Consider the following 14,792-nt stretch of genomic DNA (forward strand, 5'->3'; position numbering starts at 1 on the left):
CAGGACTTATTAAAATCCTGTTTCAAGGTGGCTGGATGGTGGATCCTGCATTCTCCAAGCCCCTGACTATTTGGACACTTGGAGAGTTCTTGCCACAAGGTCATATTACTTACTCTTGAAAACCTGAGTGAGTCATTGCCATTAGCTCTATTTATGTTTTGTCCCCAACCAGTATTATTTTGTGGAAAGAGACTAGGACAAAGGATCTGGCTAAGAGGAAGCATGCAAAAATTACCGATTGAGATCAAGTTACGAGTAGAAAGAACCCAAATGTCCACCAACTGACGAATGGAGAAACAAAATGTGATATATCCACATAATGAAATATTTCTCAGCCGTAATAAGAAAATTCTGATAGGTGTGACAACATGGATGAACTCTGAAAACATGCTAAGTCAAAGAAATGAGACATAAAAAGCCACATATTACATGGTCCCATTCATATGGAATGTCCAGAATAGGCAAATTAGAGACGTAAAGTAGATTAGTGTTTCGCTATGGCTGCGGGGAGTGGGAAATGGGCAGTGATTGCCAGTGGGTACAGGTTTTATTTTGGTGATGAAAAAGTTCTGGAATCAGATAGTGGTGATAATTGTACAACCTTGTGACTATACTAAAACCCACTGAATAGTATACTTTAAAAGAATGAATTTTATGGTCTGTGAATCGTATCTCAAAAAAGGTAAAAAAAAAAAACCAAACTGTGGCCGAACCGATGTATCACTGCTCTTAGAATAAACTCCAATTTTAAGCATAACTTGCAAGGCCTTCATAACCTGGTTCCTCCTTACCCCTTCTCAACAAACAAGTAAAATATATAGTACGTCAGATGGTGATAAGTTATATGGAGAAACAACAAAGAAAAAAGCTAGAACAAGGGATGAGACAGCTCTGATGGCAGGGGGTTTGTTATTTAAATGAAGTGGTCAGGAGAGGCCTTCCTGAAAATGTGACAATAGTCAGAGGCCTGAAGGAGGTAAAGAAATGAGCAATATAAATATTTATTAACGGTTTGATCTGCACTTTGTTTATCCTACTCCGGCGAATTTAGCCTTCTCTCTGAACCAGTGTTCTTTCTCCCCTCTGGGTCTTGACCTGGGTTCTTAACCTAAAATGCTCCCCGCCCCCCCCCCCCCCCATTCTTCTTCTGGTTAACTTCTACTCCCGCAGTTCCTGGAAACAGCAGGAACAGATGTGGAGTGAAGTGATTTGCATCGCCAAGGCGCAGTTCAGAGATCACTTCCTCAGCCTTCCCTGACACTGCCCCAGCCCTCTCCCCTAAATTCCTCCCAAAGCTCCACGGGTAGTACTTGACAGTCCTTGTTTCAACCGTAACTAAGTGCCTGAATTATGGGTTATTCTTAACGTCTGATTCCCTCCAGACAAGCCCTGGGAGGGCAGGGCCCTGACGTATCGCCTGGCACATAATCGGGTGGGTGGGGTAGCAGCCCTAGATTCAAAGCTTGGCTCAATACAAGGTGACTGCACACAGGTGAGCCCACTGTCATTTCTGTGGGACCCAGATGACTGCTGCTTGACTGAACGACTGACCGACCAACCAGCAGTCTCTCTGAATTGCCTCGGTGCGGAGCCCCCGACCCCACACAGTTAGGACCCTGTAGTGGCACTCAGGGTCACTAGACCTCGAGCCCCCAGTCCTTGACAGCGCATTTCCAACCCCGAGGCCCTACCTGCAGGTTCCGGGTGATAAGGTGCAGCTTCTCTTCAGGGCTCGGAGCGTCCCCCATGGCACCGTCGCCCCTGCTTCCCGCGCTCAGGCCGGCACCGCGCCGCTTCCTCGGTCGCCGCCGCCGCCGCGTGCCGGGAAGTGGCACGCGGGCCCAGTTAGGTTGCATCAGCTGAGCTCGTCGCTCGGCTTGCTCGGCCTGGACCCTTCGCCTGAGAGCGGCCAGGGAAGAGTCAGGAGCAGCTGAGAGTCGAGCGGGTCGATGAGACGAGAAGGGGAGGAGCCAGTAGGCAGGATAGGCGGTACGGGGGCGGGGTCGCCGCGCCTGCGCGGGGCACAACCCCCTGAGGGGCGGGGCGGCTTCCTGCCAATCACTGCCTGTTTGCCCTCCCCCTTGCGCTGGCCCGGTTGGCTAGGGGTGGGGGAGGTCGGGGAGGGGGCGATAAAATGGCGCAGGGGGCGGAGTGAGGCGCAGTCGTTCGCACAGGCTTCGGCCCCGCTTCCGGAGGTGAAGAGCAGGAGGGATGAAGGGGTCAGCGTTCCCGGCTGGGAGGGGGGATGGGGGCGCCTGTTGCTTCTCCAGGGAGCCGTACATGTCTGTCCACCCTGTTGAAGGGTTAGGAGGCCTTCGCCCTGCTGGGAAAGGGCTCGTTGTCGTTCCTGAGGTGATGGCGGCGGGAGGGGGAGTGTCCCTGCGCCCCACCTCCACGTCGGCTGGCGACAGATGCCCCTCACCCTGCTGAGGAAGAGGGAGGCTGTTGGGTCACCTGCGAGACGGAGAGCGCCGTCCGTCTCCCTGCCCAGTGGGGGTGGGAGGATGGGTGTGTTAGGTGGGTTGGGGGTGCTGCTGCTCCATGCCCCACTTGGGGGGCTGTTGCTAGGGAGAAGATCGTGGTCTTACAGCAGCCCCTTAAGGGCGGAGGAGAGGATGACCCACCCCTAGGGCTGGCGGGGCGTGGGTCCCGCGGAAGTGTGGGTGTGGGTGGTCACTATCAGGGTGAGGGGTGCACCACCGAGGCCTGCGGAGGAGGTCGGTTTGGCCCCTCCGGGGGGAGGGGCGCGGAGCAAGCCCGCGCTTCTCCCGCCTTCCACCGGGAGGCGGGAGTTTCTTGGTGTTTTCGGGGGAGGGAAGAAGGGAAGAGAGAAGGCCCAGCCCCAAGGGCGATGCTGTGCTGGGGCCGTTGCATTCGTAAGGAAGAGCAGGGGGAGCCCAAGTAGTGTCCTACGAAGGGTGGACTTGGGCCCGGAGGGGTTCTCGGGACTGGTGGTGCTACCAGTTCTTTCTTGGGCGGAGGGAGGGTAGTTGGCACCGCAGCGGGGGCCCCGGAGAAGGGAAAGAAGTGATTGAATTGCTCACCTGCTGCCCCACCCTGATCTCCAGTTTCTTCTGGATTTGTTAGAGGCTGCGATCTTTGGGAATCCTGCCTAAATTAGTTTAAAAACATTTTCTTCTAAAGAAGAAACCTGTTGCTGCATTTTTTTAATATTTAGTTTTTATGCCCCTGTGGGATGAGAGTCCTGGAATCCATATCTAGTGAAATGTTAACCTAAAGCAGAGATTTCCAGCCCTAGGTTGTTTTTCTGTCCTACGGTGTTTCCAGTTACTTCAAAGGAAGTTGCAGAATTACAGATAATTTCAGTTCACTTTGATTTTGTTTAAATGTTATGCCCATTTTATAGAGAGATAAAGCCTAGTGAGTGTCTTTTGTGCCGCGTGCCTCACATGTATTGGATATGGGAAAGGTTGGAAATCAAAGGCCTGTCCCTTGGAAATATTCTTTGCTCTTGGCCATAGCTTGGTAATGGTCTTGGTTTTAGAACCTTGAAAGAGGGATATGGGGTTGTGTCTGGTGTTGCAGTTTTAGTGGCCTGAATAAAATAAGGCTCTGTGCTTTAAGGCAATAGGTTTTCTTAGGTACGATAAAAATAGAAAGGGAACCAGTTTCTGAGGTTGCAGCTAGGTGGTTTGAGAACAGAGCGAGGGGGTGGTAAACTGAAGTGTGAAGAAGGGGGTGGACAGGTGAGAGAGACATGGAAGGACAGAATAGGGTCACAGAAGGGATGGGGAGCAGAGGAATAAGAGACAGACTTGGAGATGGGAAAAATACTCTTCCCTTAAAAATAAAGAGATCTCATTTTAGGTGGCAGTTACAAAGCAAGTGCCAAGAAAGTCAGCTAATGGTAGAATGGCAGACAGAGAAGTACTAAGGCCGTCTTGTGGAACTTCATTTTAGAACTTAATTTTATCTGAGTTTTTTTTTCTCCCCACCTCTTGCAAATTCATTAAATACCAACTTTCATTAGTATAGGGCTTTTAGGTTTAGAGTGCTTTCATAAACATCCCCTCATTTGATCTTCATAATCGGTGTTTGAAGTTAACAGTGTATAATTATCCGCCATTTTTCAGATGAGTGTTCTCATCTGTATTGAGGTTCAGAGACTTTCAGTGACTTGCGGAGGTCTCTGAATTTTAGTGCAGTTCCTCTATACAAGACACTTCAGTAACCATTAATTTGCAGGATTTGCCTGATATTTCAGACGTGCACACAACCTGGTCTTTAATTCAGTGGCAATATGGTTGAATGCTGGGTTAAACTAGAAGAGATTAGAGTATACTGGATAATTTCTTAACAAGCAAGGACCTAGGGGAGTTCTCTATTAGATTAGCACTCTTTCCTACCATTTCTATGCTTCCTTAAGATTCTCTAGGGGTCAGGGAGGTGATGATGTGGGATGAAATAGAAACTATAGTCAGTACTTATTTAGCTTTTCCATTGTGCTTCTATTGTGCTAAGTGCTCTATGTTCACGGTCTCATTTAATTCTGGCAACAACACTATGAGGTAGCTACTGTGATGGTCTCTATTGTACAGAAGAGGACATTTGAAACTTCAGAATGTAATCATTGTCTTTCTCCACTGGCTTCTTAATTTAGAAATATTTTTATTCAATATTTTAAGCATATGAAATTTGTAGGAAGTAACAAAATAATACCATTATGCACACCATTCAGCTTTATCTTTCTTATTGATGTAGGCAAGCTGAATCTGAGGACTCAGAGGGGTCTGAGGCTCAAGAGAGTCCTTGGCTTAGTTCAGGATAGAAATCAAATGTGAGCCAGGAGGAAGTGAGAACAGAGTTCATTGAATAGTGTAAGTGAGAGAGTAGAGCAGATGGAGTGTCTGGGAGACTTGGAAAAGGAAAAGTGAGTCTCTCTGTCACTTGGGGTTATGAATTTATATTGGAAGGGGGTCCAGGGTGCATGTTCTTTCAAGAACCCAACATAGCCTCTGATCAAAAGTGAGTGTCAGGAGAACAATAGGTGTTATTCCATAAATTACCAAAGGGAGGGGGTATTGATGCCAGTGTTGGCCAAGGTTTGGAGCTAATGTCCTGGAACATGTTTGGGATCCAGTTGTCTTAGATGTTATCAGGTGTTTCAGGGCCTAGGATGGAACTTAGAGGAATGATTAACTTTCTTGCCTCCCCCTTGGAATGGGAACATAGCTTCCTTTATTTTACTTTCATTATGTTGCCATATTTTTTTTTAAGTAGTTTCTACACACCCAACATAGGGCTCGAATTCATGACCCCAAGATCAAGAGTCTCAAGGTCTACTGACTGAGCCAGCCAGGCACCCTCCGCCATATTTCTTGGAGGTCTTTTTGTTATTTATTTATTTATTTATTTATTTATTTATTTATTTATTTATTTATGTATCTATTTATTTTTTAAGAAGTAAAACATTACAGATAGAATTGAAGGTACTCATGCCCCCTTGACCTTCCTCTTCCCTCTCTACCACCAGAAGTAACCACTATCCTGAATTTTGTGCTTCCTAGTCCCATGCATATTTTTATAATTTAATGATATATGTGTGTATCCATACACTATCTGGTATTGTTTCTTTAACAAATTGCAAGGAAAAAAAAGATGGGGAACCTATAGATTAAAATGTAAAACGTCAGCCAATTGCAGTGTGTGGACTTATATGGAAACCGATTTTTTTCAATCTTAAAAAATAAGACATTTATAAAATAATTGGAAACCTGAACCATGTATTTTATGATAAGGAATTCCTGTTATTTACAGATGAAATGATGGGATGCCTGGGATTTGCTTCAAAATAATCCAGTAAAGGGGGGAAGTGGATGGGACAAGATTTACTATGGGCTGATAGTTGTTGGGGCTGAGTGGTGGATCTACGAGAGTTTGTTATACTGTTGTGATTTTTGTATATGTTTTAAGTTATGTATAATAAAAAGCATTTTTAATGAGGAAATAAAATTGTGGAGAGAATGATTTGTGCAAGTTAAAAATTATCTGTATATTGTATTGTTTTGCATAATTTTGCTCCCAAACCTATTGGAACATTCTCTGAAAGAAACTCAGAAGAGCCAGCTCTGTGCTTCTGGATGTCATGTAGTAGAGGGATTGATGTTTTCAGTTCTTGTGAAGGATATTGATCCTATGTGTGCACAGTAAAGTTTGCCAATAACCATGATTTTCTTCCAGTGAGGTTTGGCTGCATTCAGAAGTATTTCTCATGTTCTTCTATTCTACCTGGGAAGTCCGGGGAAGCCTGTGTTTAATAAAGTGGCTTAAGTTATTTTTGCTGAGGGATTAAAAGCCCTCTTCAGTATCGTTATCTTTCATAGTATGTTAGAGAGTGTGAAATTGGAAAGCTCTGCCATTTGCTGACTGACCCTGGGCAAATCTCTGACAAGGGTAGCAGGAAAAAGCATTACCTTTGGAATTAGACCTGGGTTTAGATCCTTGTTCTAGCATTATCAGCTCTGTGTGCTTGGTTAAGTTACTTCCTGCCTTTTTTTTTTTTAAGATTTTATTTTTTAATCTCTGCACCCAGCATAGGGCTCGAACTCACGACCCTGAGATCAGGAGCCACATGCTTTACAGACTAAGCCATCCAGGCACCCCTCTTAATGCTTCTTAACCTGAGTTTCCTAAGAGTGAACATTTATTGAACTCTTCATTTGGGCAAGCCAACTGCTTGAACTAGACCTTTTGGAAGAAGTTTGAATGAGAATGGAGATAGTGGCTTAGAAAGGGCTTCTCAGAAATAAAGCTGCTTAACCCGGTGCCTATGATACTTGTGCTTTACACCTACAAACTTTACATATAAACTTTTTCTTACTGCTGCCTAAAGAAATAATATAAAATAACCCAGTCACTGTGCAGAGAAATTACTTTTTCTTCATAGAGGCACCTGTTTCAGTGCCTGCAGTGCCTGGAACTCTCTCACAACAATGCTGGAATATTGGTAAAATAAGATAAAAAGTCTCAGCAGCCCTAAGTTTAAATGCAACAGAAAGCTTAGTTTAATATTGTAGAGTTATGTTGAGTTAAATTAGAAGTCGTAAAATGTCTCGTAGTGACTGGTTTATAATAGGTACTTAATATTTCTTTTTGTCCCATCTCATTTATAAGATGGGTAAGTTTAAGTTCCTTCTTTAATTTTTTTTTTAAATTTATTTTACCCCTAGTTTTGTTGAGATACAATTGACATATAGCACTGTATTAGTTTAAGGCATACAACATAATGATGTATGTACACAGTACTAAATGATTACCACAGTAAGAGTAGTTAACACATACCAACTCACATAGTTATAAATTTTTCCTTGTGATGAGAACTTTTAAGATCTACTGTCTCAAGCAACTTTCAAATATAAAAATACAGTATGGTTAACTATAGTCAATATGTTATACATTATGTAAGTCCTTTCTAATGCTAGTGTTCTGTAATGCCTCTCTTTTTCTTCTCATTCTCTAGTACTTTATTATTCATACCATTTTATATTTTCTGATATTAGTGCATAACTTCCAATGTCGTCTTCCTACCAAGGTAGGAAACTGTATCTTTGTTTTTAAGAAGTCATATAGAAACATGTCTTGCTCAGTATTGTGTGATGATAGTAGCTCAGAAAATGTTTTCTGAAAGAGTGCATGAACTAAAGCTAAAATTCAGAGTGTGAAGGAAAAGTGGGGTAGGGGAAAATCACAGTTAAAAGGCTAACAGGGAGTTTTTGAAATTATTTGAGTTTAGTGTATAAGCATTTCTTAATAGCTTCTCAGATGTTGACGTGATGTGTGAAATACAAGCTTTATGACCTTTACCATCTAGAAAATAATTTCGATTAGGTCCATCACTGTGTAAAAGCTAGGTTTTGATTACATAAGTAATATACAAATATTCAAGTAGCATAGTTGACATTATTCAGAATGACACTGAAGTCTTCCCTTGAGATCTCTTGGTCCCATCATAGGTTATAACAGTCATCAGTTTTATATTTTTCTGGATGTGTTCTTTGCATTTATATATAAACTGAAAATGAGACGTTGGTATGTGTGATCATGATGAACTTCTAGATCTTGGTGGAATCTTAGACATTGCCTAGTCTGCCTTCCCACCCCTTTCCCATTTTATAAATGAGACAAATCCAGGGATTTAGTGACTTGCCCAAATTATTACAGCTGGTTAGTGACAGAACCAGGACTATAAGCAAGGTCTCAAGACTCCCAAGCCAGTATTCATCTTATGGGAGCAAATGATAATTCTCAAGAAAGAACAAATTGTTGGGAGGAACAAAACTAAAAACTAGTTCCTTAGTTGCATAATTTTCCCTCTAAAGATTTTTCTTTGATGTTCTTGACTCAAAATCCAACTTTCTGGTATTTAAAAAAAATCAAGATCAAAATTAATAGGTGGAGCACCTTAAAGCATAATACAGTTGACTTTGTAATTAGCAGAGTTGAAAGTGATGAGAAGATCCTCTAATTTTCTTTGTGCCTGCAGGAAGGTGGGAGTCAATCATTTTGACAAGTCTCCTGAAAGGAACAGCTAGCAGGAGCTGAAACCTTTTTCCATTTGGTCTCGTGGCAAAGAGATCACGCCAGCAGCTCCACACAGTATGGAAGACAATTCTTGTATTCTTAAAGTTTTTTTTTTAACTTCAAAAGTTATACGTGTTTGTTTTTTCAAAATGTAAACTGAAAATCCAAGCATTTTACACAATATATACTTGTTTTCCTTCTATGTTGTGGATATTATTCCATGCTAGTATATAGTGATCTATTTCATTGTGTTTTTAAATAGTCGTAAAGTATCCCATAGAATGAGTGTACCATGATTCCACTAAATAGTTCCGGTCATGGACATTAAGGTTCTCTCCAATATTTGGCTATTTTGAATAATTCTGCTTTGAACATCCTTATAAATGTATCGATGTGCATTTGTATAGGTACTACTGTAGGAAAAATTGCCAGAAGTAAAATTGTGGGGTCAAATGGTATTGCAAATTACTCTCCACAAAATATTGTGCTGACTTAATGTTCTTATTCTGATTGTGAGAGTGCTTGTTTCCTACATCCTTACCAACTTAGATATTGTGACATCTTAATTTTTACTATTTTGCTAGAAAAAAAAGCATATCACTGTTCAAATGTGTATTTCCATGATTCTGGTAAGGTTAAATATCTTAAAATTCTTTCTCATGTTATAAGTCATGGTGCAAAGAATTTGAAATATTAGGATACTACCACTCTATAAAACAGAAGTTGATATAGGGATTTCCTGTACCTTGGTGAAACTGTTTCTTATTTTTCCAGATATGACTTGCTCACTTGTGCCCTCTGAACAGTCTTCTGGGACTTCTCTCTTGCCTAAAGACAATGCCCCATTTTCATGGGGCTCCTCGGATGAGGATGGATTGGATGACTCCTTGCTGGATCTGTCTGAGGGAGAAGAAGATGATGGCCATTTCAGTTTCACAGAGGAAGATATTCAGGAGCTCTTGAAGGATGATGACCTACCAAATGAGCACTTTTCTTGGGGAGGAGGGTTGCTTAAAGATGACAGCAGTCACGTTGAGAAGGGAGGGAAAGGGGATCAAATTCTGTTTGATACTTCCCAAGAGAAAAATTCATCATACACCTTGGGACCAGTAGCTGAGACCCCTGGCCTCTTAAAACTACCTCAACTAAGTACATCAGTTGGTCATGGCCCAACTCCTACTAAACCGTTAAACAGACACTTTGCACTAGAAAAGAATCTTGTAAAAGTAACAGTTGCACCATTTAATCCAACAGTTTGTGATGCTGTGCTTGATAAGGACAAGACTGATTTATCCAAAGATCTTGAAAAGCCCTCCTCCCTTGGGGAAGAGATGAGAGAAGATGGTCTTAGCCCAAATGAGAGCAAACTCTGCACTGAGTCTGAAGGGATCAGTCCCAATAATTCTGCTTGGGATATGCCCCCGCTCTCTTCTCCAGACAGTAACTTTCAGCAAACTGTGTCTGATAAAAATATGCCTGACAGTAAGAAACCTACACCTGTATTCTCTCAGATCTTGGACAATTCAGAGACTCCTCATTTGGGGTCATCCTGGAAAAATGGATCACATAAATCAAATTGTGAAATGACGTTTCCAGTTGTTTCCAGTTCATCAAACAAAGTACGTATATTTTTTTCAAGGTAAAGAGAAAAATTATTTTCATTCACAAGCTGTATAGCAAAGCTTTGTATTCATCAAACAAATTGGGATTTGAACCCTGACTAGAATTGTGACCTTGGGAAAATTATTTAGCCTCTCTGTTCTCTCATATTTCTTATCTATAAATTGGACTAAATAATACTTCACACATATATGGTAAGGATTAATGAAATAATGTCTGTATGGTAACTGGTATATACTATTAAATTGCTATTATTGGCTAATTACTAAGATAATGATGATATTACTATTACTTTTCCTTTTTTGGGGGTTTTAACCCTAAGTCTCAATCTCTGGTTGCTATGCTAAATGAGGTACAGCACCTGATCAGCCACTGAAGAGCTAAAAAATCTTCGACAATTTACCTAACCTCTTTAAGCCTGATTCCCTGTCAAATGGGCATACAATTTAGGGTTTCTTTCTTTTCCTTAAAATTAGTTATTATCTCATTTAAGGCATCTGCTATAGTGCCTGTTACACAGTAGGGTACAGGAATATGCCTTTGTAGCCTATAGTTTAAGAATATGTCTGTAAATGGTGTTTTCAGTTTTGTTTTTTTTTTTATGACTATCTTCTGCTTTGAATGAAAGCAGGATGTTCTTGACAAGGATTCTGGGAAGCTGAAAGTCAACGAGAGAAGACTAGGCAAAGTCATACCTGTTCTGCAAGCCAAAAGAAGGTAACAGTATGATAATATTCTGGTTTCTTTCTGTTGGTTCTCTTCAATTTCTGTCTTCCACTCCTCCATTTCCCCTTAATGTGGAATAAAACCATGCACCAGGAGTAAGCATACTTTAAGTTCTGAGACCACTAACGTGTAGCTGTCTAACCTTGGGCAAGTCAAATAATCTATGTTTTTGTCAACAAAATGAGGCTAATGATGCCTTCCCTGCTGTTTCTCACAGTTATTTTTAAGAGTCAGACCTATTAGTGAAAACACTGTATAAATGTAAGATTTCTTTTCCTGTGTACGAGGAAGCCTGGTCACAGATACGATAGGAAGTTAGGATAATTTGAACACAAACATTAAAATACAACTATGAGAAGATCATTTAGTCATCTCTTCCAACTTGAATGCAGCTGTCCTTGAGGGAAAATTCTAGTAGAGGTTGCAGATTTGGGTCACTTTACAATCTGTTCTCTTGTTGCCAGGAGATGGCAGTGTCTCTACATGGGCCTTTTCAATTAGCAGAGCTTTTTTTTTTTTTTTTTTTTTTTTAATGTTTATTTATTTTTGAGAGAGAGGGAGACAGAGTATGAACAGGCGAAGGGCAGAGAGAGAGAGGGAGACACAGAATCGAAGCAGGCTCCAGGCTCCAAGCTGTCAGCACAGAGCCCGACGCGGGGCTTAAACCCACGAACTGTGAGATCGTGACCTGAGCCGCAGTCGGATGCTTAACTGACTGAGCCACCCAGGCGCCCCATAGCAGAGCTATTTTTTAGGTTGAGTCAGATTGACTTCCCTACAAAGGGATTAAAAAAATTTTTTTTTATTACACAGGTATTATATTTATTTTGCTTTAAATTTTTTTAAAGTTTATTTTGAAAGAGAGAGAGAAAGCACACAGGGCAGAGGGAGAGAGAGAATCCCAAGCACTCTGCACCACCAGCACAGAGCCCTATGCAGGGCTCAAACCCACAAACCACTAGACCATGACCTGACCTGAAGTCAGGAGTCGGAAGCTTAACCAAATGAGCCACCCAGGCTCTCCTCTGCTTTAAATTCTTTTTAACGTATTAGAAATAAGGCTAAAGGGGCGCCTGGGTGGCGCAGTCGGTTAGGCGTCCGACTTCAGCCAGGTCACGATCTCGCGGTCCGTGGGTTCGAGCCCCGCGTCGGGCTCTGGGCTGATGGCTCGGAGCCTGGAGCCTGTTTCCGATTCTGTGTCTCCCTCTCTCTCTGCCCCTCCCCTGTTCACGCTCTGTCTCTCTCTGTCCCAAAAATAAATAAAAACGTTGAAAAAAAAATTAAAAAAAAAAAAAAAGAAAAGAAATAAGGCTAAAGTTTCCTTTGACTGCTATCCTTAATCCCAGTTTTTTTGTTTGTTTTGTTTTCTTTGCACAATTGAGGGAAACTTGGTGAATTACTTACAGTGGAAGTTATACCAAAGAGCCAAGTCAGGCTACTTAGAACAGTTATGAATTTATTATCTCCATATTCTAATCCACTGACTCCGTAGTACAGTGCAAACAGGATGAGCAAGGGCCAAAAATTGTTCTTGCCAAGGTCACCAGTATTCTAACTGCCACACCCAGCTGGTTCTTTTTGGTCTTTATCTCTTTGAGTTTTTCTGTGGCTCTGTGAAGTTATTTCTTGATTAACCTTGAATTACTCAACAAGTGCTTACTTTCTCTGGGGACTGGATAATCTTCACTTTCCTATGCCTTGTTAACAGGAGGTTGTATCTGTTTCTCATCTTCCTTTTTTTCTCAGCTCCATACTTGATTTCAGCTTTATACTATGTGACTAACACTGTCTTCTGTCACTGGATCTTAAAGAGTATTTTGCCTCTGAAAGTTAGTTGTTCTAACTGATCAGCAATATATGACTTCTCTCTATAAACACTACACTCATGGTTCTAATGGGCTGTTTTTCCTCCCGGTTTGCTTTGTTCAAGGACTAATGTTCCGACGTTTTCACAATCAGATCTAGAAAAGCAGAAGCAAAGTTATCTCAAGGAAGTCATTGCTCATATAGAACACCCAAAGGACACTAACCAAGGTAACATGGTAACCAGAGAATGGCATGTAAAAGATGTGATGGGACTTCTTTTTTTGTTTCCAGTGTAATATAGATTAAACTGGGAGATTATTTTGAATTTTCTAAAATTGATGAGAAAGATAACTTCTTTACCCAAAGATTTTTACTTTAAAAGATTGCCTAACCAAATAATTCCCCAAGTGGTTTGGCTAACCTGTATTAGAGAGGGGTCCAAGGAGACTCATACCACTATGTGAAGAGTGCGTCTTCCATGGCTGAGGGCTGTAACCAGACCTGTAGTTTTCTGATAGGGAATTTTTTTGTCTGAAAAATAGAAGTGGATGACCAAGGGCTGCTTAGTAATCACTAGTGTTTTATATAGAATTATTTATTTTCCCTGTTTCCTTCAGGATTTAAATGTAAAAAGGCAGGCATTTCAAATAATATTCTGTATCTGCATTTGAATAAAAGCTCCTAAAAGGTTTTGACTACCTTCCAGATTCTTCAAGCTGAGTTCTCCCTAGTTCATTAAAAGCTATTACAAAGCAAGGTGGCCGGATTCTTTCTCCAGCCCTCAAAAGATATAGGCCCTGTTATCATTCATCCTGGACTAGTAGCTGGTGGGAAAACTCCTAAAGGGAGGGGAACTTGTGGGCTATACTGAAGGGGCTGAGGTTAGAGAGGTACTGATAAAAGTTATCTTCTCCTAAATATCACTCCATATTTGGTCATCCTCAGCTTCTTTCTCTATTCATTTAACAAATCTTCCTCAAATATTTTCAGTGGTGCTAGGTTTGAAGATTAGGAATTTGAAATGTAAAGAGGACCAAAGTAGGGTCCTAGCTTTCTAGGAATTGATAGTCCAGAGAAGGTAAAGATGATTATACCACAATATTGATTAGTGCTCTAAGAGAATTATGTATAACGTGCACTAGGAACAAGGAAGAAGCACTTGTGTTTGTGTTTGGGGAGAGTGGAGGACACCCTAGGTAGGCTCCATGGGGAAAATAATTCTGTTATTCTAAGATCTGTCATAAATTACTAGGAAGAGTTTTAGGAGAATTCTTGACCAAAGATTCGGAGGAGACTACTCCCATCCCTTTTTTTTTTTTTTTTAAACAAATCTTTAATTAGTAGTTTTGGAACTGAGGCATCAGCCAGAAGAAGTTTTTTTTCCAGGTCCTTTTATTTTTTCTTCAAAGACTTCATTAAGGAATCAAATACTGCTTGTACTGATGGCTCAGCCCTCTGCTTGTGAGATCTCTTTGTTTCAACTATTTTAAAGTTTTTTTTTTTTTTTTTAAGTTTATTTATTTAGAGAGAGAGGGTGAGAAAGAGACTCTCAAGTAGGCTCCACACTGTCAACACAGAGCCCGACGCAGGGCTCAAACTCATGAACTGTGTGATCATGGCATGAGCCAAAATCAAGAGTCAGATGCTTAACCAACTGAGCCACCCACGTGCCCCTTGTTTGAACCATTTTAAAGGTCTGGTGGAACTAGAGACACCCCTCTCCCATCGGCCCAGACCCCCTCGCTGCGGGTCATTAACTGGAGGGGCAGATTGAAAGAAGTTTGTGTGTGTTTAACCTCTGTGGAAGAGACTTGAGCATTGCTTTTCCCTCTGTGAGGTGACTTTCTTTTATGTCCTAGGCAATTCACACTGATGATACCCAATTATATTTCCCTTCTCGTTTGGGGCATTTAGAAGAGAAAATTTCACAAGAAAAGCAATGAGCAGCTACTCATGTTACAGCGTCTTTCCAGTCTCTTTCCCACTTAGCAGTTCCTCTCCCACTTTACCATAAGAATCTATATCCCATAAGAAACAGCTAGAATAACATGCATAGGGGAAAGACAGCATACTTTAGTGGTTGAGAGAGTAAAGTCTAA

General features: G+C 41.5%; 2 protein-coding genes across 12 annotated transcripts in view; one reads left to right on the top strand and one right to left on the bottom strand.

The window, feature by feature from the left end:
- The window catches only part of YARS1 (tyrosyl-tRNA synthetase 1), a 29,515-nt gene extending 27,619 nt beyond the window's left edge, over positions 1–1,896 (bottom strand). The window contains exon 1 of one of the 2 annotated variants that reach the window (XM_045035491.1): positions 1,692–1,896. In XM_045035491.1, coding sequence (XP_044891426.1) covers positions 1,692–1,856 — 165 coding nt within the window. In that variant the 5' untranslated portion in view covers positions 1,857–1,896. The remainder of the gene's footprint in view (positions 1–1,691) is intronic. The other variant, XM_045035492.1, reaches the window with a different exon arrangement.
- Positions 1–14,792, top strand: part of S100PBP (S100P binding protein) — a 47,929-nt gene that overhangs the window by 8,376 nt on the left and 24,761 nt on the right. The window contains exons 1-5 of one of the 10 annotated variants that reach the window (XM_023258423.2): positions 1,467–1,492; positions 8,504–8,616; positions 9,316–10,160; positions 10,790–10,878; positions 12,818–12,921. In XM_023258423.2, the coding sequence (XP_023114191.1) occupies positions 9,318–10,160; positions 10,790–10,878; positions 12,818–12,921 (1,036 nt within the window). In that variant the 5' untranslated portion in view covers positions 1,467–1,492; positions 8,504–8,616; positions 9,316–9,317. The other 9 variants (XM_019836603.3, XR_006584134.1, XM_006934539.5 and 6 more) reach the window with 9 other exon arrangements.

Source organism: Felis catus, chromosome C1 (assembly GCF_018350175.1).
Source record: "Felis catus isolate Fca126 chromosome C1, F.catus_Fca126_mat1.0, whole genome shotgun sequence".
Classification (NCBI taxonomy): Eukaryota; Metazoa; Chordata; class Mammalia; order Carnivora; family Felidae; genus Felis; species Felis catus.